A 27,613-nucleotide genomic window follows, 5' to 3' on the forward strand; every position below is an offset into this window, starting at 1 on the left:
GCAGTTGCTGTGTTAGCTTGAATGAGATGTTTTAACTGAAGTAACAATCCTGCTGCTGTTGCTGCTCGATGTCAAAGGCACTCCTTAGCATAATGATGTTGCAGGTTGGACATGCCTTGCATTTCATCAGTCTTTGTATCACACTTGGGCAGCATGCAAGGTGAGGGATGGCCAGGGGCTTCCAACAAGAACATTGTCCATCTTCAATTGTTAGCTTCAAAGAATGAATTAGGAGGGTGTGTGTGTGTGTGTGTTTTTCACAGGAGGCAGTAAGCTTTGAATTTCAATCTCACCCACCTCTTCAACTCCAAAATAATTGCAGAGGGAAAATAGAATGATTTTAACAGCAGCTTTCAGAGGTTTCTTTCTCTTTGTGTGGAATTTATTTCCCTTCTGCCTTGAGATTATGCTTTATGAAGGAGTTTGGAAACCCTGTCTAAAGCCACCTTAGTCTCCCATTGAATTTGTCGAACATGGAAATAAGTAGGCCATTCAGCCCATTGCACCTACCCCATTATTCAATACATTTGAGGCTGATCAATCACTGGCTATTACCCATCTCCTCCTCATAACCATGTACCCCGTTGGTATTCAGAAATCAATCAACCTCATAGAATCCCTACAGTGTGGAAACAGGCCATTTGGCCCAACAGGTCCATACTGGCCTTCTGATGAGTATCCCATCTAGACCCATTCCCCGAATCTATTACTCTGTCTTTATCCCTAACTAATACACCTAACCTTCACATCCCTGAACATTACAGACAATTCAGCATGGCCAATTCACCTGGCCTGCATATCTTCAGACTGTGGAAGGAAACCAGAGCACCCAGGTGAAACCCACTCCAACACAGGGAGAACGTGCAAACTCCACACAGCCAGTCACCCGAGACTGGAATTGAACCCGGGTCCCCTGGTGCTGTGAGGCAGCAGTGCTAACCACTGAGCCACATACCTTAAACAGTGACACCTGCATCCCGTGAACGAGTTTTAAAACCCCTGAATTGGAAGGAATTATGCAGTGATGTTCCGCAAGGATCTGTACTGAGGCCTTCACTGTTCAATCTGTATTTATTGCTTACTTAGGGAGCTAAGTAAGTACATTTGACAAAAACAGGTGAGATAGTAAGTAATGATGGTGGAACAACAAAATAATGGAAGTGATGATGATCAATTAACTGACTGGGCAAGACGCATGACAGTTTGATTTGAATGTCGTTTAGTATGAACTATGAGAAAGGACAGATGTGATTATCTTTTAACTTGTAAACTGCAATCTGAGGGGATTCAAGAGCCGTTTAGCTGTCAGTGTTCACAGATTACTAAACTGTAGTTGTCAGGTACAAATTAATAGTCAGAAAGACTAATGGAATGTCAGCCTTTGTATCTAGACAGCTGGAATTTAAGAAGGAGTAAGTTTTGCTACGCAAACCTTGGTTAGAATTAATCTGCAGCACTTACTACATTCTGCTGTAAATTTTGAGGCTGAACTGATGATCTTTTTCTGGGTGGAAGTGGCCATGGGTTTGGATGGTGCTGTCTAATGAGCTTTGGTGAGTTGGTGCATTTTGTAACTAGTGCAGCTACTGAGTGTTGGTGGTGGAGGAAGTGGGTATGGTGCCAATCAAGTGGGCAGCTTATCCTGGATGGTGTCAACTTGTTTTTGAAAATATTTATTTAAAGATTTGCTCCATGCACAGGACTCATTAAAGTGCCAGTGTTTAACATGTGACGACCCATTACTGCTGAGTGAACTGATTGTAAAATTTCTGACTAGTTTTCAAATCCACCCACAGCTCCTTGTGAGGCAGGGAATCCAATGTTATTTTCTTATGCTTTTGCAGAGAATTTGTTTTGACTGTCAAGTCTCTCTCTGGATGCATGTTATTTCTGGCATGTAAGTTTGATTTTCTGTAACGTGGATACGGATCAGATCAGAATCTCAGAGAGCAGGCCATTTGACCCCTCGTACCTCTGCTGGTTCTTTGAAACAATAAGCGTGAAAGTGATTGTCCCAAGTTTTAAATCTTACATCCCTCACTGTAGGAAAGATATTGTGAAACTTGAAACGGTGCAGAAAAGATTTACAACGATGTTGCCGGGAATGGAGGGTTTGAATGACAGGGATAGGCTGAAGAGGATGGGGCTATTTTCCCTGGGCATCAGAGGCTGAGGGGTGATCTTACCGAAGTTTATATAATCACGAGGAGCATGGATTGGGTAAGTAGCCAAGGTCTTTTCACCAGAGTAGGGGAGTCCAAAATTAGGGGGCAGAGATTTAAGGTGAGAGGGGAAAGATTTCAAAGGGACCTAGAGGGTGGAATGTGTATGGAAGGAGCTGCTAGAGGAAGTGGTGGAGGCTGGTACAATTTAAAAGGCATCTGGATGGGTATATGAATAGGGAGGGTTCAGAGGGATATGGGCCAAGTCCTGGCAAGTGGGACTAAATTAATTTCAGGTATCTGATCTACATGGATGAATTGAACCGAAGGGTCTGTGTCCATGCTGTATGACTCTATTGCTCTGTTCAATTGCTTTGACTTTTCGCAAAAGCAAAAAGAAATGTACAAGAACATTTTCTGATTCAGGATGTGGATGTACCTACTGGAGAAAGTGCAAAACTTGACCCACTTTTGGGAAATAAGGCAGGGCAGGTGACTGAGGTGACAGTGGGGGAGCACTTTGGGGCCAGTGACCACAATTTTATTAGATTTAAAATAGTGTTGGAAAAGGATAGACCAGATCTATCATGATTTGGGCAGCACGGTGGCACAGTGGTTAGCACTGCTGCCTCACAGCGCCTGTAGACCCGGGTTCAGTTCCCGCCTCAGGCGACTGACTGTGTGGAGTTTGCACGCTCTCCCCGTGTCTGCGTGGGTTTCCTCCGGGTGCTCCGGTTTCCTCCCACAGTCCAAAGATGTGCGGGTCAGGTGAATTGGCCATGCTAAATTGCCCGTAGTGTTAGGTAAGGGGTAAATGTAGGGGTATGGGTGGGTTGCGCTTCGGCGGGTCGGTGTGGACTTGTTGGGCCGAAGGGCCTGTTTCCACACTGTAAGTCTAATCTAATCTAATCTAAAAGTTGAAGTTCTAAATTGGAGGGAGGTTAATTTTGACGGTATTAGGCAAGAACTTTCAAAAGCTGATTGGGTGCAGATGTTCACAGGTAAAGGGACGGCTGGAAAATGGGAAGCCTTCAGAAATGTGATAATGAGAATCCAGAGAAAGTATATTCCTGTCAGGGTGAAAGGAAAGACTGGTAGGTATAAGGAATGCTGGATGACTAAAGAAATTGAGGGTTTGGTTAAGAAAAAGAAGGAAGCATATGTCAGGTATAGACAGGATAGATCGAGTGAAGCCTTAGAAGAGTATAAAGGCAGTAGGAGTATACTTAAGAGGGAAATCAGGAGGGCAAAAAGGGGACATGAGATAGCTTTGGCAAATAGAGTTAAGGAGAATCCAAAGGGTTTTTACAAATACATTAAGGTCAAAAGGGTAACTAGGGAGAGAATAGGGCCCCTTCAAGATCAGCAAGGCAGCCTTTGTGTGAAGCTGCAGGAGATGGGGCAGATACTAAATAAGTACTTTCCATCCGTGTTTACTGTGGAAAAGCATATGGAAGATATAGAATGTGGGGAAATAGATGGTGATATCTTGAAAAATGTCCATATTATAGTGGAGGAAATGCTGGATGTCTTGAAACACATAAAAGTGGATAAATCCCCAGGGCTTGGTCAGGTGTACCCGAGAACTCTGTGGGAAGTTAGGGAAGTGATTGCTGGGCAAATTGCTGAGTTTTGTATCATCCATGGTCACAGGTAAGGTGCCCAAAGACTGGAGGTTGGCAAACGTGGTGCCACTGTTTAAGAAAGGTGGTAAGGTCAAGCCAGGGAACTATAGACCAGTGAGCCTGACGTCGATGATGGGCAAGTTGTTGGAGGGAATCCTGAGGGACAGGATGTTCATATATTTGGAAAGGGGAGGACTGATTAGGGATAGTCAGCATAGTTTTGTGCATGGGAAATCATGTCTCACAAACTTGATTGAGTTTTTTTTGATAAGTAACAAAGAGGATTGATGAGGGCGGAGCAAAAGACGTGATCTATATGGACTTCAGTAAGGCATTCGACAATGTTCCCCATGGGAGATAGGTTAGCAAGGTTAGATCTCATGGAATACAGGGAGAACTAGCCATTTGGATACAGAACTGGCTCAAAGGTAGAAGACCGAGGGTGGTGGTGGAGGGTTGTTTTTCAGACTGGAGGCCTGTGACCAGTGGAGTGCCACAAGGATCGGTGTTGGGTCCACTACTTTTCAGCATTCATGTAAATGATTCGGATGCGAGCATAAGAAGTATAGTTCGTAAGTTTGCAGATGAAACCAAAATTGAAGGTGTAGTGGACAGCGAAGAGGGTTACCTCAGGTTACAACGGGATCATGATCAGATGGGCCAATGGGCTGAGGAATGGCAGATGGAGTTTAATTTAGGTGAATGCGAGGTGCTGCATCCTGGGAAAGCAAATCTTAGCAGGACTTATACACTTAATGGTAAGGTCCTAGGGAGTGTTTCTCATCAAAGAGACCTTGGAGTGCAGGTTCATAGCTCCTTGAAAGTAGAGTCACAGGGAGATAGGATAGTGAAGAAGGCATTTGGTATGCTTTCCTTTTATTGTCAGAGTATTGAGTACAGGAGTTGGGAGGTCATGTTGCGGCTGTACAGGACATTGGTTAGGCCAGTTTTAGAATATTGTGTGCAATTCTGATCTCCTTCCTATCAGAAAGATGTTGTGAAACCTGAAAGGGTTCAGCAAATATGTACAAGGATATTGTCAGGGTTGGAGGATCTGAGCTACAGGGAGAGTCTGAACAGGCTGGGGCTGTTTTCCCTGTGGCGTCGGAGGCTGAGGGGTGACCTTATAGAGATTTATAAAATCATGAGGGGCGTGGATAGGGTAAATAGACAAAGTCTTTTCCCTGGGGTCAGGGAGTCCAGAACTAGAGGGCATAGGTTTAAAGTGAGAGCGGAAAGATATAAAAGAGACCTAAGGGGCAATTGTTTCAAGCAGAGGGTGGTACGGGTATGGAATGAGCTGCCAGAGGAAGTGGTGGAGGCTGGTACAATTGCAACATTTAAGAGGCATTTGGATGGTATATGAATAGGAAGGGTTTGGAGGGATATGGGCCGGGTGCTGGCAGGTGGGACTAGATTGGGTTGGGATATCTAGTCGACATGGACAGGTTGGACCGAAGGGTCTGTTACTGTACTGTACATCTCTAAGACTCTAAATTGGGTGTTACAGAAATGAAGTGTGGGGAAGAAGTGAATTTTTAGTTGGTTAAAAAAAATCCCTGCAGGAAACCTCTGAAAGTGAAGAACAATGGTTTCAAAGATCTTTCCTCTTACTTTCTCTGTTGTCTGCTGGTTTTTATTGTATGTGTCTGTGTATAGTTGATACTTGTAGCTCAGTTGGCTGGATGGCTGGTTTGCAATGCCCAGTGATGCCAACAGTGTGGGTTTAATTCCTCTACCAGCTGAGGTGACCATAAGTGACTCTCCTTTTCAACCCCTCCCCTTGCCTGAGGCATTGTGATCCTCAGGTTAAACCCCCCCACCAGTTGTTTCCCTCTCTACCTCTTCCTGATGAGAGAGCAGCCCTATGGTCTGGTAAGAATGTGACGACTTTACCTTGACTTGATTGTTTTGTGAACTGTAAAAGTGAGGCAAAACGTTTCTTTAAAAACAAACAAAATAGGACCAGCTATGAATCTCTCAATAGGTTTTACAGGAATATACAACACAGAAATGGACCCCAGGGTCTAACTGTGAACTATCGTTGCCCCACGTACCGGGTGTGCCCTGTTTGTAAGCAGCACATTGTTGGGACCTGAGTGCCCTGCTGTGTTTTGGTATTTGATTTGTAGATCAAGTGCACTAAAACATATTTTTTTCAGAAATTAACTTTTGGGCTTTGGGGTGAAATGTTGAAGTTTTACCTTGCACAGTTTGTCTCTCAACTTTTGAAATATTGTAGGAATGCAGATGCAAGGCCATTAATTTTTTTCCTGTTTGATGTAGGGCCCAATGACTACAGTTACCATCAGCTATCGTACCCTGAACAAGGCTATGATAGGCCTTATGAGGATTCCTCACAGCACTACTGCGAAGGAGGTATATGCTCATATACCTTCATGGAAGCATATACACATGCCTTATCCCTGGATAAAAAAAACTTCTTTCTCAAAAGAAACTCATCATTACCTCACTGCACAGCTCTTGTAGAACGGTAGTTGCTGGCTTATCCTCAGGGTCAAAGTAGCTTCCAAATTAATTGCCTTACCAATGCTTACAAAAATAGCCTTAACATTCCTAACTTTTCTCTTTTTTTTTGTGAAAATATAAAGAAGCCTATGTGTCGCTCCTAATAGAAAAGACCCTAAAACGATTAACACACACACATCCCCTGGATCCATATTCTGGTGTGGAGTGCCTACGTGTCAATACCTTGCTGATGTTTTAATTTCTGTGTCTTTTTTCATTGTGCCTCTCTTCTCATGTAGTCTAGCCATCTTCTATTTGTGTTGTCCCAGTAAACGTCTCTTTTTTTTTCGTTTTCTTTTGCAGGGTTACGGACCAGCTGCAGTTCTGTGTTGCTTGACTTGCCGGATTTCTGTGGCTTTTTCCTCCTCTTCCGCTTATCTCTTGTTTAAATGTCTCTTGCTCTCCACCCCCCTCCCACCTTTCTTTATCCTGCACCTCGTGCGTTTCCGTCCCCTCTGTCGGGATATCTGCAGAACGTCCTGTGGGAATGTCGAGCTAACGCTATCGCTGTGCCCCCCTCCTCTTGCAGGTAACTCGCAGTACAGTCAACAACAAGAGACCTACCAACAGGGGCCACCTCAGCAACAAGGCTACCCACAGCAGCAGTACTCAACTCAACAAGGCTATCCAACCCAGCAGCAGGGTTATGGTAAGCAACTAGACAGAAAAAGGCAGTAGATTGCTGGTACTGAATGGTAAGTGGCATCCTACAACACAAAATGGCCTTCCACAATTGAAAGGGTGGCTTTCTTAGGAGGAATTGAGTAGGGGGCTGTCCTCATCGGAATTTAGAAGAATGAGAGAGGATCTTATGGAAACATATCTACTCCCTTCATCGTTTTATAAGATAGAAGCAGGGAGGTTGTTTCCACTGGTGGGTGAAACTAGAACTAGGGGGGGCATAGCCTCAAAATAAGGGGGAGCAGGTTTCGGACTGAGTTGAGGAGGAGCTTCTTCACCCAGAGGGTCGTGAATCTGTGGAATTCTCTCCCCAGTGAGGCTACCTCGTTGAATGTTTTTAAGGCAAAGATAGGTTTTTGAACAATAGATGAATTAAGGGTTATGGTGAAAGGATGGGAGCTGAGTTCACCAAAAGATCAGTCATGGTGGAGCAGGCTCGAGGGACCGAATGGCCTGCTCTTGCTCCTAGTTCTAATGTTCTTATTCAGTCATTGCAACTCTGCTTGCCTTTCTATGTGGGACAGACAAAATAGACCATTTCGCCAAAACAGTTCAGTGCCATGGATGTATTGTGGCACAGAAAGAGACCGTTCAGCCCATCGTGCTGGAAATAAAACTAGCTGCTCATTCTAATTGTAGGATGTTCTCTGTCAGCTCTGTGCACTGATCAAGAAGTACTGTGTACACATGCCACGATGGCTCAGTGGTTAGCACTGCTGCCTCACAGCACCAGGGTCCTGGGTTCAATTCCAGCCTCGGGTGACTGTCTGTGTGGAGTTTGCACATTCTCCCCGTGTCTGCCTAGGTTTCCTCTGGGTGCTCTGATTTCCTCCCACAGTCCAAAGATGTGCCGGTCAGGTAAATTGGCCATGCTAAATTGCCCGTAGTGCTAGGTGCATTAGTCAAAGGGAAATGGGTTTGAGTGAGTGACTTTTCGGAGGGTCGGTGTGGACTGGTTAGGCTGAAGGGTCTGTTTCCACACTGTAAGGAATCTAACCTAATCTTGAACAAGGCCAGCGTAATGCCTTCTCGTTCATATGGACCTCAGTGATCCACACAGCAGAATCCTGGGCAATATCGAACCCAGGTCTTCAAAGTGTCATTCTAGCTTCCTGGCCCCACCCCCAAACTGGGCAGTGGATTTCCGACACCCACCACCCCCTGGGAGAAAACGTTCACCCCCGCTGTCCTCTCTCATCCTTCTGCCAATCAGATTCAATCTGTGCTCGCTGCTAATGGACCTCTCTGTTCGGGGATGCTCAGTCTCCCCAAGCCCCTCCTTATTTTGTATGCCTCTATTTAATTCCCCCTCCCTGGCCGTGTGTTTGTCAATCACCCCTGTCCAGAGAAACTCTCACTTTTGCTGCGATGCAGTGACCAGCTCTGTGTGCACAGCTCCAGCTGTGATCAAACTGCCATTTTCTACAGTTTCAGCCTTGGACGCCCAGTTTTTCCATTCCGTACCTCATCCTATGACATAAAGCATCCTGTGTGCTGCCTTTACCACCATATCTCGCTGTCCTGTTCCCTTCAGGGGCTTGTTAATGCTGAAGTCCCTCTCACCTTCTAACCTTCTCCAATACCCTCCCATTTTCTGTGTGTACCCCCTGCTTTGTCTGCGCTCTCCTTAAGCAGAACCTCTCCTTTTCCCACATCGAATTCTACTTTCACTCCCACTCAGCTAAACCAAAGGGCAGCCATATCAAAATCATACCAAAGGGGACAGTCCAGTGCGAGTACAGGCCCTTCATCCCACCAAGTCTGCACCAACCCCCCCAGCCTTTCCAAACTTAAAAACCTGCTGTCTCAGTGCAGTCTGAACTCCTCTATTCCCTGTCGATTCTCCTGCTCCTCGGATGCTGCATGCCCGGCTGTGCTTTTCCAGCACCACGCTCTTTGACAGTATTCGTGTATCTGTAAAGATCTGGTCTCCTTCCTATCGGGAAGATGTTGTGAAACTTGAAAGGGTTCAGAAAAGATTTACAAGGATGTTGCCAGGGTTGGAGGATCTGAGCTACAGGGAGAGGCTGAACAGGCTGGGGCTGTTCTCCCTGGAGCGTCGGAAGCAGAGGCGTGACCTTATAGAGGTTTACAAAATTATGAGGGCATGGGTAGGGTAAATAGAGAAAGTCTTTTCCCTGGGGTCCGGGAGTCCAGAACTAGTGGGAATAGGTTTAGGGTGAGAGGGGAAAGATATAAAAGAGACCTAAGGGGCAACTTTTTCATGCAGAGGGTGGTACGTGTATGGAATGAGCTGTCAGCGGATGTGGTGGAGGCTAGTACAATTGCAACATTTAAGAGGCATTTGGATGGGTATACGAATAGGAAGGGTTTGGAGGGATATGGGCCGGGTGCTGGCAGGTGGGACGAGATTGGGTTGGGATATATGGTTGGCATGGACGGGTTGGACTGAAGGGTCTGTTTCCATGCTGTACATCTCCACGACTCTATGACTCTTAAACACTGCTGTTGTATCCACCACCACCTCTGGCAGTGCCTTCTGGGCACACCGCCCTCTGTGTTTTAAAAAAAAATTGTCTCTCGCATCTCCTTTACACTTTCCCCCTTCCACCTTAAAGCTGTGTCCCTTAGTAATTTACATTTCTACCCTGGGAAAAAGACTACCCGTTCTATCCTTGTCTCATAATTTTGTAAACTTCTGTCAGGTTACCCCTCATTATTTAACAATCAAGTGAAAGCAAGTCAAGTTTGCTAAATCTCTCCTTATAGCTGATACCAGGAGGTTGCCTGGCGTGGAGGGTAAACCATTCCTGTACCCTTTCCAAAGCTTCCATATCCTACTGGTCATGTGACAACCAGAATTGTATGCAATATTCCAAATGATGGCCAACTAAACTTCTATACAGCAGGAGCATGGCTTGCTAGTTTTTTTTTACTCTTTGCCCAGATCAATACGCTGCCTTGACCACTTTATCCAGTTGTGTTGCCACTTACAGGGAAGCTGTGGACCTCTGTACCGAGATCCCTATGTATGTTTATGCTACTAACGATTCTGCCATCTACTATATACTCCCCTCCTGCATTCGGCCTTCCAAAATGCATCCCCTCGCATTTGTCTTGTTTAAATTCCATCTGTCATATTTCCGCCCAAGTCTCCAGCTTATTTATATCCTGGAGTTCCTCCTCACTTATCAGCAGCTCACCCAATCTGTGTGTCACCCACAAACCTACTGACCAGGCCATCTGGATTCTCTTCCAAATCATTTATAGATATTACAAACAATAGGGGTCCTAGGACTGATCCCTGTGGTACATCACTGGTCAGGGATCTCCAGTCAGAAAAACACCCTTCCATTGCTACTCTCTGTCTTCGATGACTGGACCAGTTTTGTATTCAGGCAGGCAGAAGTGAGTACTGCAGATGCTGGAGATTAGAGTCCAGATTAGAGTGGTGATGGAAAAGCACAGCACATCAGGCAGCATTGTATTCATTTTACCACAGGTCCCACGTGAGGTCACCTTCTGTATCAGCCTGCCATGAGGAACCCTGTCAAACACCTTGTTCAAGTCCGTGTAGACAATATCTAGCACCTTTGGGAGTAACAAACCATCTTTGTTACATCCTCAAATAAACTCAATCAAGATTTGGAGATGCCGGTGTTGGACTGGGGTGTACAATCACACAACCCCAGGTTATCGTCCAACAGGTTTATTTGGAAGCACTAGCTTTCGGAGCGACGCTCCTTCATCAGGTGGTTTTGAAAACCTCAGTCAAATCATCCCTCAGCCTTCCTCTTCAAGGAGAACAGTCATAACGTCTTCAATCTATCCTCCTCACTAAAGTTGATCATGGTTAGAACTGTTATTATAGACCTCTCCTCCATGCTCTGATATGTTTACCGCCTTCCTACAGCCCAGAACCGTACACAAAGGTCATGGTTTACACATTATTTTTGCAAAAATAAAGTAGCCTCCAGTGGCGCTGCACAGAGCTGTGTGCTGGGTCCCTTGCTACTTGTGGTGTAGATTCATGACGTAAATGCAGGAGGCTTGGCTGGGAATTTTACAGCAATTGGCTGGGTAGTTAACAGTGGTCACTGACTGCAGGATGTCAATGTTGGACCGTTGTTTAAGCAGGGCAGCAGGGAAATCCGGGGTACGGAAACTACTGGAGGAGATTTTCAGGGACAGGCCTTACACGCATTTGGAAAAATATGGACTTATCAGCGATATGAAGCATGGCTTTGTGCGTGGGAGGATGAGTCTCTCAAACTTGATTGAGTTTACAAAGTTAAAAATCACCCAACACCAGGTTATACTGCAACAGGTTTATTTAGATTAGACTTACAGTGTGGAAACAGGCCCTTCGGCCCAACAAGTCCACACCGACCCGCCGAAGCGCAACCCACCCATACCCCTACATTTACCCCTTACCTAACACTACGGGCAATTTAGCATAGCCAATTCACCTGACCCGCACATCTTTGGACTGTGGGAGGAAACCGGAGCACCCGGAGGAAACCCACGCAGACACGGGGAGAACGTGCAAACACCACACAGTCAGTCGCTTGAGTCGGGAATTGAACCCGTGTCTCTGGCGCTGTGAGGCAGCAGTGCTAACCACTGTGCCACCGTGCCGCCCAGAAACAGAATAGGAATAGGATTTGGAAGCACACTAACTTTCGGAGCGCCACTCCTTCATCAGGTGGTTGTGGTTGTGCTTGTGGCTCTCCATGGTCTGTGGAGCTCTCTTACCCAGGGTCACTGAGGTCATTGGCTCACGATGAAGTCAGAGGCTGATGGGACGGACGCAAGAATAGTGACCATAATCATGCTGTCACAGGTACCTGCAGTTGGCAGTTATCTTCGGCTGGATTTAATCTCTGAGGGGGTGAATCTGTGGAATTAGATTAGATTAGACTTAGTGTGGAAACAGGCCCTTCGGCCCAACAAGTCCACACCGACCCGCCGAAGCGCAACCCACCCATACCCCTACATTTACCCCTTCATCTAACACTACGGACAATTTAGCATGGCCAATTCACCTGACCCGCACATCTTTGGACTGTGGGAGGAAACCGGAGCACCCGGAGGAAACCCACGCAGACACGGGGAGAACGTGCAAACTCCACACAGTCAGTCGGGTCTCAGGCGCTGTGAGGCAGCAGTGCTAACCACTGTGCTACCGTGCCGCCCAGCAGAGACCTGCCAAGGCTGGGTCATTGGCTATAGTTAAGGCTGAGAGAGATTTTTAATCAGGAAGGAGACTCTAGGGTTCTGGGGAAAAGGCAGGAACGTGGAGTTGAGGATTATCAGATCAGCCATTGAATGATGGAACAGATTCGATGGGCTGAATGGCCTTCTGGCTGCTACATCTTCTGCTCATTGGTTTAAAACCAAAAGCAATGAGGTCATTGCCCACACAGTAAGTGGTCAGGGTCTAGCACACCGAGTCTGAGAGAGTGGTGGAGTTAGGGTCAGTCATGAGTTGGCTAATTAGCTGAGGAGGAAGAGTAGAGTGAGGGGCTATGGGGGGGTTACAAGGACTGGAATTTAGCAAGTAGCTTCTTCAGCGAGCTGGTGAAATCTGCACTCCTCAAGTGCTGTCATCATTGTTTGTGAAGTGGGTTTGAGAAAGCTGGGTTTGAAGGCCATACCCTTGGCTAACTCCCGCGTCCGAGTGCGGATTGGTTCAGGGCGTTGGGGTGTCTGACATGTTGGTTGGTGGGCTGATTCTCGATTTTGTTTGCAGGTTCTTCCCAACCTCCTCCGAACCAGTATCCAAACTATCCACAAGGCCAGGGTCAGCAGTACGGGGGCTACAGAACCCCCCAACCTGGACCACCCCAGCAGCAGCAGAGGCCTTATGGGTATGACCAGGTATGGGATGTACGGTGTGTTTATTGCCAATGGTTTTACCCTCAGGAACCGAATCCAGCGGACTGAGACATCAGCCTGCCCTTAATGTGCAAATGAGGAGGATTTTCAAACAATCCAAGGAGGTTTGAGGGTTCCTGTTAACACACACAATTCAAAATAACCAAGCACATCAACTGAACATAACCCAAATGACTGAGGGGGGGGGATGGTGGGGGGGAGCGGGGGGAGGTGGGGAGGAGGAGTGCTGAACTGAATGAATATATTGTGGATGCTGGAAATTTAATACAAACACAGAGTACTACAAATGCTGGAGATGTCTGGTGGGATCTGTCTTAATGTTTCAAATCTGTGTCTTTTCATCAGAGTGAAGACAGGTTAGAGGTGAATTTGGGGGTGGGGGGGAGGAGAACAGAAGGAGAGAGAGGGGGTGAGGACTCAATTGAGAAAGGTACAAGGGCAAAGAGCAGCACAGTGGCTCAGTGGTTAGCACTGTTGCCTCACAGTGCCAGGGACCCGGGTTCAATCTCCCTGTGCACATTCTCCCTGTGAGTTTCCTCTGGGTGTGCCGGTTTCCTCCCACAGTCCAAAGATGTGTAGGTTAGGGTGGATTGGCCATGGGAAATTGTCCCATAGTGTACAGGCTGGGTTGGCTAATTGTGGCCAATATGGGGTTACAGGGATGGGGACGGACTGCTCCTCGAAGGGTCGGTGCAGACCGGAAGGGCCAAATAGCCTCTCTCTGCACTGTAGGTGTTTTGTGATTGATGAAGGAACAAGCAAGAGAGCAAAGCTGCCTGGAGGAGTGGTGAAAGGCAAGGTAGCAGCTGGCTGAGCAAGTGATAGAGAAAGGAAAATGAGAAAAAGACCAGTGTTAATGTTAGACTGCGCCTGGAGAGACTGGGAGCTGTTCTGAGCACCACGCCTTTAGCTGTATATACTGGGCATTATATGAAATTTGTGTTCATTTGTGTGTGTGTGTGCGTGTATAATTTATGTATATATAGGGATGAGTGACCATAACATGTTTAAAAATTTGCATATGTTTAAAAGTGAGGCAGTTCAAGCTGAAACAAGGATGTTGTAAATTGACAAAGGGAAATTATGAAGGTATTTGACCCCAAGTGGCTAAACTGGGTTAGGAAATACATGAAAAGGAATAGGCAATGGATCGTCTTTAAAGAATTATCACATGGATTATAGCAACTATACATTCTATCAAGGTGCAAAATCTCAAATACATAGTCAACCAGGAATGAATAAGGAGCTTAAGGATTGTATGAGGCAGAGAGAAACAGCTTACCAGAAGGACAAACAGAAATCTGAGAATCGGGAACACAGCTCACCAGGAGCACAAAACTGATAGGAAAGAAGTGTAGAGTATGAATACAATTTCAGGAAAAAAAACCATACAAATAGACTGTAAAACCTTTGACCGAATCATTAATGGGTGTTTGGTCAAGAATAATATGGATCCATACCAAAGCAGGGTCACGGGGAATGGAGAAATGACAGAGAAGCTGAATGATTACTTTGTGTCTGTTTTCAATGAGGAAGATACAAGAAATCTCAAAAATCACTAATACAACAAGTCTCCCAAAATTAACGATCCAAGTGACCAGAATGAGGAGTTGAAGTAGATTAGAATCGGTTAAAAAACATTGTCCTGAAGGAATTACTGGGGCTGTAAGTTAATCACTCCCCAGGACTTGATGGTCTACATTCCAGAGTACGAAAGGAGTTGACTACAGAGATAGTTGATGCATTGTGATTTATCTCCCAAAATCCGGTCAGCTCTGGAATACTTCCTGTGGGTCAGAGCAAGAAAATGTCTGTATGGGATACTCTTTGGTCAGTGTGGACTTGTTGGGCCGGAGGGCCTGTTTCGACACTGTAGCGATTCTAATTCTGAATTTACTTTTAATGTGGCCCCCCCACAGAATGTTGGTTAGCAAAATCAAATCACATGGTACAGGAAGGAACGTACTGGCATGGATTAATGATTGGCTGACAGACAGGAAATGGGGAATAGAAAAGAATGGGTCATTCTGACCTTGACAGACTGTGACAAGTAGGGTACCACAAGGAGCTGTACTTGGGCCCCAGATCTTCACAATATGGACACGGGGCCAAATGTCTTTGTCTTTATTCCAAGGGATTTGAGTACAGGAGCAGTGAACTCTTGCTTCAATTGTATAGGAGCTTGGTTATACCCACACCTGGGGTACTGTGTGCAGGTTTGGTCTCCTTATCTCAGGAAGGATATTATTACCCAAAGGTTTCCCAGACTTGTTCCTGGGATGGTGGGACTGAACTATGGAGAGAGGTTTGGAAAAATTGGAACTGTATTTACTCGAGTTTTGAAAAATGAGAGGAGACTTGTAGAAACTTAGAAAATACTGAAAGGATAGATGCAGCTAAAATGTTTCCCTGAGTCTAGAAATAGAGGCCAACATTTAAAGATACGTCCGATACAATCTCGTCCTAGAGGAGACTCTTTCCACTCAGCGGGTTAAAGTACCTTTGGCATTCTCTCGCCTGGCGGGATGTGAGAGTCAGTCATTAAATGTATTTATCGTAAAGATTGATGGATTTTGGATTATCATTGGTATACAGAATTATGGAAAGTGGCTCAAACATGCTAATGTGTTTCTTTCAACAATCAGCCATGTCTGTGCTGAATGACAGAGCAGACTGAACGGGCTGAATGGCCACCTCCTATTTTTGAAATTACATTTGAACACACAGGGTGGGGGAAGCTTCTAATTCTCTCCTGCAAACGCTCATTGATTTGTTAATTTTTAAATTGGAGCTTGTGTGTTATTTGGTGACAAAAGGTTATTAAGTTAAATGGAGTTCGGTCTCTGATCAGCCCTGAGCTCATTGAATGGTGAAACAGACTTGAGGGGTCCCATGGCTAAACTGGGATCTGATCCAGGATTGTAACACTGGGGGAAGTGTGAGACACCTCCTAGCAGTGGGCAATGGGAACTGTTGAGTGGTTAATCCAAAACATGACCGGTCAAATGGCCTCCATTTTTGTCCTGTATCTGTGTGATTTGGTTAAATGCGCAAGAATTTCAACATGTACTGGGAATTGAATTCAATTAACCCTCCAAGCAGCACGTTAGATTGTGGTATTGCCTCTGGCTTACACCCTGCCAAGGGATGACTCACTACCCAATGGTCACGCCTGTAGCCTGAAGTGAATTTTTCTGCATTATATCTGAAGCAATGGCAGGTCAATGTCAGACCCCCCCCCCCCCCACTAACTCGTTGAGTTAATGTTTGTATGAATTTGGAGGAAGAAGAGTGGAGGAAATATGACTTGCACTTTCAAAGATGGGCTGAGTGGCCTGGCCCTAGTGCTGTTTTAAGTTGTATTTTTTTTCACGGTGTTGCTCCAATTGGACACATCAGACAAGAATCTCCAGTCGATCTGCAGGAAGAAACCACCTGCTGTGTGGATACGTACAAGATTCAGTAGAATTCATAAAATCCGACCCGCAGAGAATGGAAAGTGACCGATAAGGAACAGTCCCTATGTCCTGCGCTATCAGCTTGCTGTTGGAATCTTAGTTTCCTCTTACCTTAGCACCCTCCGCTTGCAGATGAGAATCACTTCTCTTTCCCCTCTGTTTGTTGTTCTTGGGAAAGGAATTGCGCTCAGTCGGCCTTGAGCCCTTACTCTTCACGTGGAGAGCAGAAATCCTGCAAGCCGCAAGCGCTGAGGGAGGGGGAGGGCAAGGGGGTGCTGGGCAAAAGACACACCTTGAGTTTTGTTTTGATGAAGCTTTAAGTCCCGAACTCCCTTCGAAGATTTCTCGGTCATCGGGTTACGGAGTCTTCGCAGATGTATGCAAACAGGAGCTCCGACAGCTGAAAGACAGAAGGTTCTGGAAACTGTTAACGAAGCTGGAGCAAGTGGAAGGGTGGGCAGAGTCTCCAGCTGACCCCTCTGTAGCTTATGGAGCTGGGAAGGAGGAGGGCATAAAGGGCCACTGACCCCACTGAAGAGGTGAAAAGAAACCATTTATAGTCAAAGACCTCCTTAAAACTTCACAGGTAAATGTCGATCATTCTTTTATCTTCGTACCAGTGGTAATGCTCATCCAGTTGCTTTGTGGAATGGAATTTGGATAAAGTATGTCTTTCTAAAAGATGATGTCGTGTTGCTGTCTGCATGTGTACAAATTCAGTGGGGTTTTCAGTCGAACTTTAACTCAGTCTGAAGTTTTGGGACTCTTGTGTCTCCACAGAACTTGCAATGAATCGTCTGCGGAGCTTGGGAAGAACGTGGCCACTCACCCAGAAAGTTTTTAGTTTCCACACTTGGCCCCCAGTCAGCCACAGGAGGAGGAAGAATGCAAAACGGAACACAAGCCCACACCGGTCGCAAAGGCACAGCCAGGGACAGGGGGGGGGAAATTGATGACTTTTGGATGCTGCATGCAATGGGAGGAACATTGCTCATTCTGTGGTTGCCACATGGTTGGTGACCAGATTGACGAGACTGGTGGTAACCAGGTTAAGCAGACCAGTGCTCCTCTCACCCTCCCTGTATCCCACTGTGCCCAGCTATTTCTAACCATCATACACTCCATCGTCACTTCACTGTGCCTCTTGGGTCTATCCAATTTCACAAATGATTTGATGCAAGACTTGACCAAACGCCGTCTTCTGTTTTTTCGATATGGAGCAGGCGTGATGGAGGTCCCAGACTTCGGTTTGATTGTGCACCAATCTTTTTGTGACCGACCTCCGCTGTGCATGGGACTCAGCAGATAACACCTCCTCCAGCACAATCTGATCTCTCATCTTGTATTCCTAGGCCCCAGACTCTGCAATATCCCTTTCTCCATAGTTCTTGATGTCCTCACTAGCCTGGTTATCCTCTCTCAAGATCACACCAAGATTGTTTGTTTGTTTGTTTGTTTTTTTTTGAATTGAAGATGCTGAGAAACCGGAATATTGAAGAATTGTCCGTTACCAACATGAAATAGTGTTTTCTGCTTTTTTTTTGTATTGATTTGCTAGGCTATGCAGGAGAGAGAAAGTGAGCAAGGCTTTTGCCTGAAGTGCAAGTGTTTCTGGAGACTGGACATTAGGCTCACACACAGCTTTCAGAAACAATATTGATAAAAACCCATTCCCAGCGTCAAATTAAATAACTCAAGGTGGGGGTGGCGAGTGTTAAATATGGTGACTCTCAATGTCCAAAGGTTAATACTTGATTTATGCCAAATGTTATTTTCTCTCAAAATTGTTCATGTATTTTTTTCTGACCATCTTGCAGGTTCCTCTTTCTGTTTTTTAATGAAGAGCATTTGCACCCGTTGCTCATATTGTTCATTCCCTTACAGTTTAATTTGAGGTAACCTGCCAACCTTGCAATGGGCCTCAACTGAATGCTTTTTTATACTTTAGAATGAGTGAAGTGGCTGTTTTTGACAGGCAGACTCGATGGGCTGAAGGGTCTTTGTTTGCGCTGTAGCTCTCTAAGACACTGCCCCATGCTTCCACCTCATGAAGTGAGTTCACACGGTGACCACCATTTGTGTGGCACCGAACTTCCCCGTAATCCCTGTCCCTCTGCACCCAGCGCACATTCCCCATCCTTTTTATTTTTGAAAGAGACCCTTACTGAGTCAACGCACCAGATTCAGAGCAAAGGGATATTTCAGCCAAGTAGTATTGATCAGAGAGAGTTTTAATTTGCTCGATCAGGGTTAATGCATTGTTGCTGTGTTACAGCATGAGGAATGTAGAGGCTGATTATGCTAATGCAGAAGTGTGGGTGTAGCAGCTGAGGAATTTCAGTTCAATTGATTAATTTGGGAGAAAAAAACCTAGTCTCAGCATAGATGGCCGTGTAGCCATCGTCATAAAATCCCATCTGGTTCATTCATGTCCTGTAGAGAGGGAAATCTGTCATCCTTACCTGATCTGGTCACATGTGACTCCAGACACACAGCAATGTCTTTGACTCTTAACTACCCTCTGGGCAATTAGGGATGGGCATAAAAATGCTGGGACTGGCCAGAGACACCCACATCCTGTGATGGGGATGGGTAACAATTGTGAGTGGATTTATTAAGAAGCCATATTCCACGTATTGGTAATATCACATTGCTTTGTTAATCTCTCATCACACTCTCAGTTTCTGGCTTTGTTCGTGAAGCTAAACAGCTCTCTCTGTTATTAAAGAGGGGTCGAAGTTAGCTCTGTAATTTGTCAGCAAAACATGAGATCATTATTTTTATTTGCTAGGAAATCTCTCACACTCTCTCCTATGCGTGCTCTCGCTCTCTGTCTCTCTCTCTCTCAATCTCTCATAACTAATGATATTCTTTATGATAGAAGGTAACCCTGTCTCTGCTTTTTATAACTCGTGTATACGCTCCACTGATCTGAACGCCTTGCTGTCTCCTGCTCTACCTTACCCCAGGATGGTCCCAGCCCCTCTCACTCGAGTGTGAGCACACACACACACACACATATGTTGGAGATGGTCGCTAATTGTATAAATAGGTCCAAGTGCAAATAGTATTAATTGTAGCTCAATCAGATAAGCTGCATAAATTATTTGAGTGCACCTTGCTGACATCTCTTTTGATGTAACCTTTTACCTTTGGTAACTTGTGCTGTAATAAATCATTTTCTTGCTGTCCTGTACCTGGAAGGAATGTCCAGGGATCCGTTGAATAATAGGTATCAGTGCAGCCAGAAGCAGTTTCTGAAACTAGCTGATCTTCACTAGTCTTTGTCCTTGTGCAACAGCCAAATTCGAAAGTTACTGTTGTCAAGCTCTGTGACCTAGTATCAAAGTGGTTGAGCTTGGAATAATGGTTTCCAGAGCACCTGCTCCCCAGAAAGATCAGGGGCTGTTCCAAAGCTAAACACATTATATTAGGAAATAGATGCAATCCAAGCAATGTTGGCATGAATGATTGTGTGTTCCTGGCTACTTCTTTCGCAATGTTGCTGTCGGGTCAATATTTTGCAATATCTGTGTGTGGCATTGCAGTCAGAAACTGATGAAAAACAGACGTCTTCACGGGCAGTGTCTGTAGAATGGCAGAAAATGTAGCGTTTTCATTAAAACAAAAATGTGCAGCTATTGCTTGCTGAGGAACGTTATTGTGGAGAATTTGTTACTTGATCATTAGTGCTGGATATCACTCTGTTACATCCCCTCACTCTGTGCGTTAGAAGTTAAATTAAGTTTTGTATGGTCAATGTGTTCAACCATTATACTGTGTGTTCTCCATTTGGGGCAGTGTTAACATGTAATGTGTTGAATTTTTATAAACATATCTTGAATATTCATAATGTCTGTTGTGCAGTATCCATATTAGAGGGTTTTCCTCCATTCTCGCATCAACTGGAATATTCGCTCAGTGTAGAACTGAGCAAAACCATTTCACTTCTGCTGAATGACCTGGCCTGAGATTATTCTGGGCTCTGGTGTCTGGTATCATAAGACTGTAAGAGATCAGCTGCATGTGAAAGGTCACATGATGCTGTTTCAGAGAGGGAGGGTGGGTGGTGCCCTGGCTGATGCGTATCCTTCAGGAGAAGGTAACGTCGCTGCAGTTGTAATCCAGATGCCAGGCTAATTTTCAGGGGAGCGTCGGTTCAAATCCCACCACCTGCTATGACTTCAATGAAGAAGTCTGTAACTAAGAGCCAGCTCACTGGCTGTCGATTGTTTATAAATTCCCATCCTTACCTGGTCTGGCCTGCCAGTGACTCCAGACCCACAACAACGTGTTAATTACCCTCTGGCAATTAGCGAAGGGCAATAAATGCTGGCCTGGCCAACAGCACCCTCATCCCATGAACAAATAGGACTTAGATGCAGCAGGAGGCCATTCAGCCCATTGATCCTGCCGCACCATTTAATGAGGTCATGGCTGATCTGATAATCATGGACTCCACTCTCCTGCCTTATCAGAGCAGTCGGCTAAAGTTCGATGTTAGTGAACTATTAATCCTGAGCTATTGATAACTCCATTGGAGGATGGTATAGGTGTAGTTATATCTCCTTTTTAGGACTCTTCAGAAGGCTTTTATGTAGCAATGTAGGGCACAGAAAGAGGTCAGATAGCTCTTCAGCTCCGTGCTGGTGTTGCTGTTCTATGTGACTCTTTTTGTCCCCCCTCCCCCCCCCCCCCCCCCCCACTCCAGCCCGCCCACCCCCATCCCATCTCTACCCATCACCATATCCTTCCGTTTCTCTCTCCTGTTTATCCACCCACCTGGCCCCATATTTGTGATTGGGTTGCAGTCTTCTCTGTGGTCTCTCACTCTCTCACTCTTGCACACTCTCACTCTTGCACACTCTCACTCTTGCACACTCTCTCGCACACTCTCTCTCTCGCACACTCTCTCTCGCACACTCTCTCTCTCGCACACTCTCTCTCACACACACACACTCACACTCTCTCTCTCTCACACACACTCTCTCTCTCACACTCTCTCTCTCACACACACACACACTCACTCACTCACTTCGCTCACTCACCTCACTCACCTCACTCACTCACTCACTCTCTCACACACACACTCAAACTCACACACTCGCTCTCTCTCTCTCACTCTCTGTCTCACACACTCTCTCTCACACACACACTCTCTCTCTGTCTCTCTGTCTCTCTGTCTCTCTCTCTCTCTGTCTCTCTCTCTCTCTGTCTCTCTCTCTCTCTGTCTCTCTGTCTCTCTGTCTCTCTGTCTCTCTCTCTCTCTCTGTCTCTGTCTCTGTCTCTCTCTCTCACTCTCACTCTCTGTCTCACACACTCTCTCTCTGTCTCACACTCTCTCTCTCTCTCTCTCTCTCTCTCTCTCTCTGTCTCTCTGTCTCTCTCTCTCTCTGTCTCTGTCTCTCTCTCTCACTCTCACTCTCTGTCTCACACACTCTCTCTCTGTCTCACACTCTCTCTCTCGCTCTCTCTCTCTACTTTCCAGGAGAGAAAGTTCCCCCTTCTCACCATTCCTAAACTCCGCCTTTCCCCAGTTAGGTGAATTAATGCGTGTGTCTGGTACCTGTCCCCCACTTGCCCAGGGGAAACAACCTGTCCATGTTGTCTAAAGGACAGAGACCTAGCTTGTTCCGTCCTCCTGCTCTGTTAGGTTCTCTCGTTCAGCTGAATATGCTCACTTTCGTTAAAAATTGCACAACACCAGGTTATGGTCCAACAGGTCTATTTGGAAGCACTAGCTTTCAGAGCACTGCTCCTTCATCAGGTGGTTGTGTGTCATCATGAAGGAGCAGCGCTCCGAAAGCTAGAGCTTCTAAATATACCTGTTGGACTATAACCTGCTCGTGTGTAATATTTAACTTTGTCCACCCCAGTCCAACATTGGCACCTCCACATCAGTTTACTCACTTTAGCTTTAATATAATTTTTATATAATATTTAATGGATGGAAGGATAATGAACTTGCATTTCTGTAGCATCTTTGCGGGAGGGTGATGGCAGGGTAATGTTTTCACGTAGAGGGTGGTGTGTGTGTGTGTGTATGGAATGAGCCAAGTGCTGGCAAACAGGACTAGATTATTTTAGGATATCTGATCGCCATGGACAAGTTGGACCAACTGGTCTGTTTCTGTACTGGACATCTCTATGCCTCTAGACTCTAATTTGTTTGAGATGGGATTGTAACTTTCAAAGGTGTTGTAACAAGTTGCACATAATTTTCAAAATTGCACAGGTATAATTTGGTGATGGTCCATTTTTGAACATTCTACTCAATTCATATTTTGTTCTGTCTTGGTCCTGGTAGAAGCTCAATGATCTGAGCTGTTAACTTTTGTTTCTGTCTCCACAGTTCCTGCCAGACCTGCTTGAAGGTCTTCAGCAGTTTGTATTTCTTTACTCTCTGGTTAAATACTTCAAGGGGAAAATTAGCAGGGCTACAAGAGAGGGAGAGGATGATTGTGAAAGGGATTAAGTGGGCATCTCTTTCAAAGGTCCAGCACAAGGGCGATGGACCAGATGGCCTGTGGTTTTAGACTTTGTTTTTATTGTCACCTGTACTCAAGTACAGGAGTACAGTGAAAAGTATATAATGTCACCACACAAGGCACCATCTTAGTACCTAGGTACAAAGTAGTAAGAGAAACAAGAGTTAAAAAGTTAAGCATTACTTCATAGAATAAGTAGAAAAATAAGTAAATAAGCTAATAGTTAACATCACAGTCTTTCTTTTTTAAACTAAGGAAATAAAGGGATAAGCTGTAAGATTCTACAGTTCCAGTGGTAATGTAAAGGCTTCTCGCAGATAACAATGAGTACGTAGTAGCCTGACCTTTTGTGAGGGAGTGAGAGCTTGATCCGGTGGGGCATGGGGTGTCTTAGAGTCACCATTGTCCAGGATTGGTGCAGCCTCTTACCAAGGTCCAAGTGACTTGTGCAGGATTTGAGGGTTCTATCTGATGATAAACAGTAGGGCTGTTGTCCAGAGGAGGGCAGGTGCAGTGGGGAGTTGGAGAGACAGTTGCACAAGGGCTTGGGGAGGAAGATGGAGATTTCCAGATGGAGGTGTGAAGGAGGCTGTAAGAAGTAATGAATTCTTTGCAATTGAATGTAGAATATCTGATGTAGGGGTCCATAGACTATACTTGGGAAGAATGTAGTGGATCCAAATGTAACCAGCGCTGTCAATTGTTAAATTTCAGTCTGAGGTTGAGTAAAGGAGATTGGAGAATTTGTTAAATATGTTTCCTTTTATGCATTAGGTGTATCCTCCCCAACCTGTAGAGGAGTGATGGCTTTTCTCATGTTGAAGTGTTTGTCAATTATATTGAAGGGAGAAAAAAATTCTTTTAACATACGCTTGTTGTCTTTACCGAATTAAATACTGTGTCTTGAAAGTTAGTACAAATCCTTAGTGTATTGTTGCTGTATGTCAGCGTTACCTAATAGGGGAGTTCAGTGAGAATGAATTAAATAACTGCCTAAAACCAGACAAAGCATCTGCTCCGAAAATCCCAGAAGTGTCCTCTAAAGAAAAATGAGTTGATGGCTGATAAAATCCCATCTGGTTCAATAAAGTCGCTTAGAGGAAGGAACTCTGCCATCCTTACTTGGCCTGGCCTGGCCAGTGTGTTTCTTCAGACCCACAGCAATGTAAATGACTCAAAAATACCCTCTGGGCAATTAGGGATGGACAATACATGCTGGTCTAAATCCTGTGGTGCCCAAATCCTGTGTAATGTTGAAATGGATTAGGATGTAGAAAAGTCAAATCCAGACGATTGGAGGTGGGGTGGCTATGGAGAATTTTAAAAAAAAATTTGCATTTTTCTAGCACCTTACAGGACTTTGTTTTACAGCATTGAAACACTTGTGTATGCATCTTCTAGCATAGGAATTACAGCAGTCAGTTACTGTCCATCCCTAATTGCCCCTTTGAGAAGGTGGGGGTGAGCTGCCTTCTTGAACCGCTGTAGTCCATGTGCTGTGGGTAGACCCACAATGCCCTTAGGGAGGGAATTCCAAGATTTTGACCCAGTGATGCTGAAGGAACAGCGATATATTTCCAAATCATGATGGTGATTGGCTTGGAGGGGAACTTGCAGGGGGTGATGTTCCCATGTACCTGCTGTCCTTGTCGTTCTAGGTGGAAGTGGTCATGTGTTTGGTAGGTGCTGTCTGAGGATGTTTGGTGAATTTCTGCCGTGCATTTTGTAGATGGTACACACTGGTGTTACTGAGTATCGGTGGTGGAGGGCGTGAGTGCTTGTGGATAATGATCTGATTATTTCTGTTGCTGGTGTTGGATGTAGGATAGATATTGATAAGGAACCTGCTGCTGTTCCTGATAATGTCCCCAGTCGCTTGAGAGAGCAGACAGGGGAGCCGGGCCTGAGGTGTTGCCTGAAGAACAGTACCTCTGACTCCCTCAGTATCTGGGCAGATTGCCTCCTGGATCAAGGGGAGGTCATGGCCTAGTGGAATTACCAATGCGCTATTGATCCTGGAGGGCCTGGGTTCAAATCCAGCCATGCCAGATGATGAAATTTGAATTTAATACAAATCCGGAATTAAGAGTCTGGTGACCATGAAACCGTTTTTGATTGTTGTTAAAGTTCACTAATGTCCTTTAGGGAAGGAAACTGCCATCCTTACTGGATCTGGCCTACATGTAGCTGCAACCCATATGTGTTTGACTCTTATCTGCCCTCTGGTATGGGCAATAAATGCTAGCCTAGCCAGTGATGCTCCCATTCTGTGAATTAACATATAAACAATGTCTGGCATGAGCTGTGAATGGTAGAAGAGTCACTATTCTCTCTGGGGGAGAGCAATGAGTTCATGTGGCACTGGTTCAGCAGTAACTGGAATATTGAGTTCTGGACCTTCTTCAGTGAAGGCATTGGCGACAATGCCATAAAGTTAAAGACCATAAGGAAAATAAACAGTATTAGGCCCTTTAGTCCTGATCCTGATCGTGGCTAATCCGAATTCCTCACACCTGCTCTCCCCTCGGTTCTCCGACTGATCAAGAATCTGTCTCTATTCACGAGATTGGCCCCAGGGGCGAGGGATAGTTCTGAGTAGACAGACTGGAGAAGTTGAGATTGTGTTCTCTGGATAGAAGGTTGAGAGGAGATTTGGGATCAAGATGTTTCAGGAGAAACTGTTACTATCCATGAAAGACTCCAGGTGCAGAAGGCACTGGCTTAAGGTAATTTGCAAAAGGTAGCGTGATGGCTTAGGGAGAAACTGATCCACATGGTTTGGGTCTGGAGTGCGCTGTCTGAAAATGTGGTGGAGTCTGGTTCAGTCGAGGCTCTTGAATGGGATTTGAAATATTTCCACAATACAGAGAAAGGAGATTGGGACCCAAGTACATTGTTCATTCAGAGGACTAGTACAGTCGTGATGGGTTAAAAGGCTTTCACTTGCAGTGTAACCATTCTTTGGAAAGTGGAGTACAGTGGATGCCAGAGATACACTAGGCCAGGTAGCGTCTGCTGAGAGACTGAGTCAACAATTCAGAGTGATGACTGTCAGTGACGGGGAAGGTGGGTGCCAACATGCCGTCATGATTCCCAATCAGTTCCCAGGATTTGGTCAGAGTGAGGCCATCTCACTGCTGGCAGGGAGTGGGGAAGGAAAGGGCGGAGAAACCTGGGATTGGATCCACTGGAACCATTGTGGGCGGCACGGTGGTTAGCACTGCTGCCTCACAGCGCCTGAGACCCGGGTTCAATTCCCGACTCAGGCGACAGACTGTGTGGAGTTTGCACGTTCTCCCCGTGTCTGCGTGGGTTTCCTCTGGGTGCTCCGGTTTCCTCCCACAGTCCAAAGATGTGCAGGTCAGGTGAATTGGCCATGCTAAATTGCCCGTAGTGTTAGGTAAGGGGTAAATGTAGGGGTATGGGTGGGTTGCGCTTCGGCGGGTCGGTGTGGACTTGTTGGGCCGAAGGGCCTGTTTCCACACTGTAAGTCTAATCTAATCTTCTCAGGGAAAAGATAAACTGTACATTTACCTCTACTTTCTTAGATAAAGAACTTGTTTAGAAATGTCCTTGTTGAATAAATTCCAACTGGAATTGAAGTTAAAATTCACTTCTGTTTCAGTGTGTTGTACCTTCAAGGTAAAAAGCACGTTCTTCCAACTTTTATAGAGGTCTCACCAGCAAAGTCAGAATTTGTTGAATGCCTACAATGCAGATAGAGGCCATCTGGCCCATCGAGTCTCCAAACAGCATCCCATCCTATCCCTATAACTCTACCATGGTTAACCCATCCTAACCTGCACGCTATAAAGGTAATTTCCCATGGTTAACCCACCCTAACCTGCACATCTATATGACTGTGGGAGGAAACTGGAACACCCAGAGGAAACCCACACAGACACTGGGAGAATGTGTAAACTCCACACAGACAGTTGTCTGAGGCTGGAATCGAACCTGGGTCACTGGCGCTATGAGGCAGCAGTGCTAAGCACTGTGCCACCTTCTATCCTTGCACCTTTCTCAAAAACATTCCCGCCCTCCACCCAATCTCTCCCTTTCTGTTCTCTTCCCCACCTGCGCCAACCACGTTTAAACACAATTGATCTCCAATTTGTCTCCATTCTGATGAAAAGACACGGATTTGAAACATTAACACAAGCTTCTCTCTCCACAGATCCCACCAGGCATCTCCAGCATTTGTAGTGCTCTCTGTCTTTGTCTTTGTATTGAATTTCCCGCATCCACAGTATTTCCATTCAGTTCAGCACTCCTCCTTATGCCTTGGCCATCTTGATGATAATTCGGAAATGTGCTTGGATTTTTAAAATTAAATATTTTGAGTTATGCCCTCAATGACTCAGATGTTTCTGAGGACAGTTAGCAGCTTTCAGAACAGAATTGTTACTATGCAGAAGGAGACCATTTGGCCCATTGTGTCTGTGCTGGCTCTTCATATGAATATAATTATCTAGTGCCAATCTTGCACTTTTTTCCCCATAGACTTGCACCTTATTTCTGTCCAAATAATCATCTAGTTCCCTTTTGAATGCTTCAGTTCAGTTACCTGGAGCCACCTGTTGGCCAGACTGAATAAGAGTGGCAATTTTTTTTCCCCCTATTAGTGAACCCAGCCTTATTTTTAACGCAATCTTTTATTTCTTACAAGCTTTTTATTAAATTTTAAATTTCACCATTTGCCACGGTGAGCCCCAGAACTCGGATCTGCCATCTGTGATTATCTTTAGTATCAGACTTATCTAATCGTGCAAAGACAGAAGATTGGACAACTTATGGAAAACAGTAAACAA

At 45.4% G+C, this 27,613-nt stretch overlaps 1 protein-coding gene across 3 annotated transcripts in view; it reads left to right on the plus strand.

Annotated features, from left to right (window-relative positions):
- Nucleotides 1-27,613, plus strand: part of ss18 (SS18 subunit of BAF chromatin remodeling complex) — a 76,059-nt gene that overhangs the window by 44,567 nt on the left and 3,879 nt on the right. For 2 of the 3 annotated variants that reach the window (XM_060823900.1, XM_060823902.1), the window contains 2 exons: nucleotides 6,846-6,965; nucleotides 12,711-12,838. In XM_060823900.1, coding sequence (XP_060679883.1) covers nucleotides 6,846-6,965; nucleotides 12,711-12,838 — 248 coding nt within the window. Of the gene's footprint in view, nucleotides 1-6,845; nucleotides 6,966-12,710; nucleotides 12,839-17,094; nucleotides 20,168-27,613 lie in introns of those variants that run through there. The other variant, XM_060823901.1, reaches the window with a different exon arrangement.

This window comes from Hemiscyllium ocellatum, chromosome 4, assembly GCF_020745735.1.
Source record: "Hemiscyllium ocellatum isolate sHemOce1 chromosome 4, sHemOce1.pat.X.cur, whole genome shotgun sequence".
NCBI lineage: Eukaryota > Metazoa > Chordata > Chondrichthyes > Orectolobiformes > Hemiscylliidae > Hemiscyllium > Hemiscyllium ocellatum.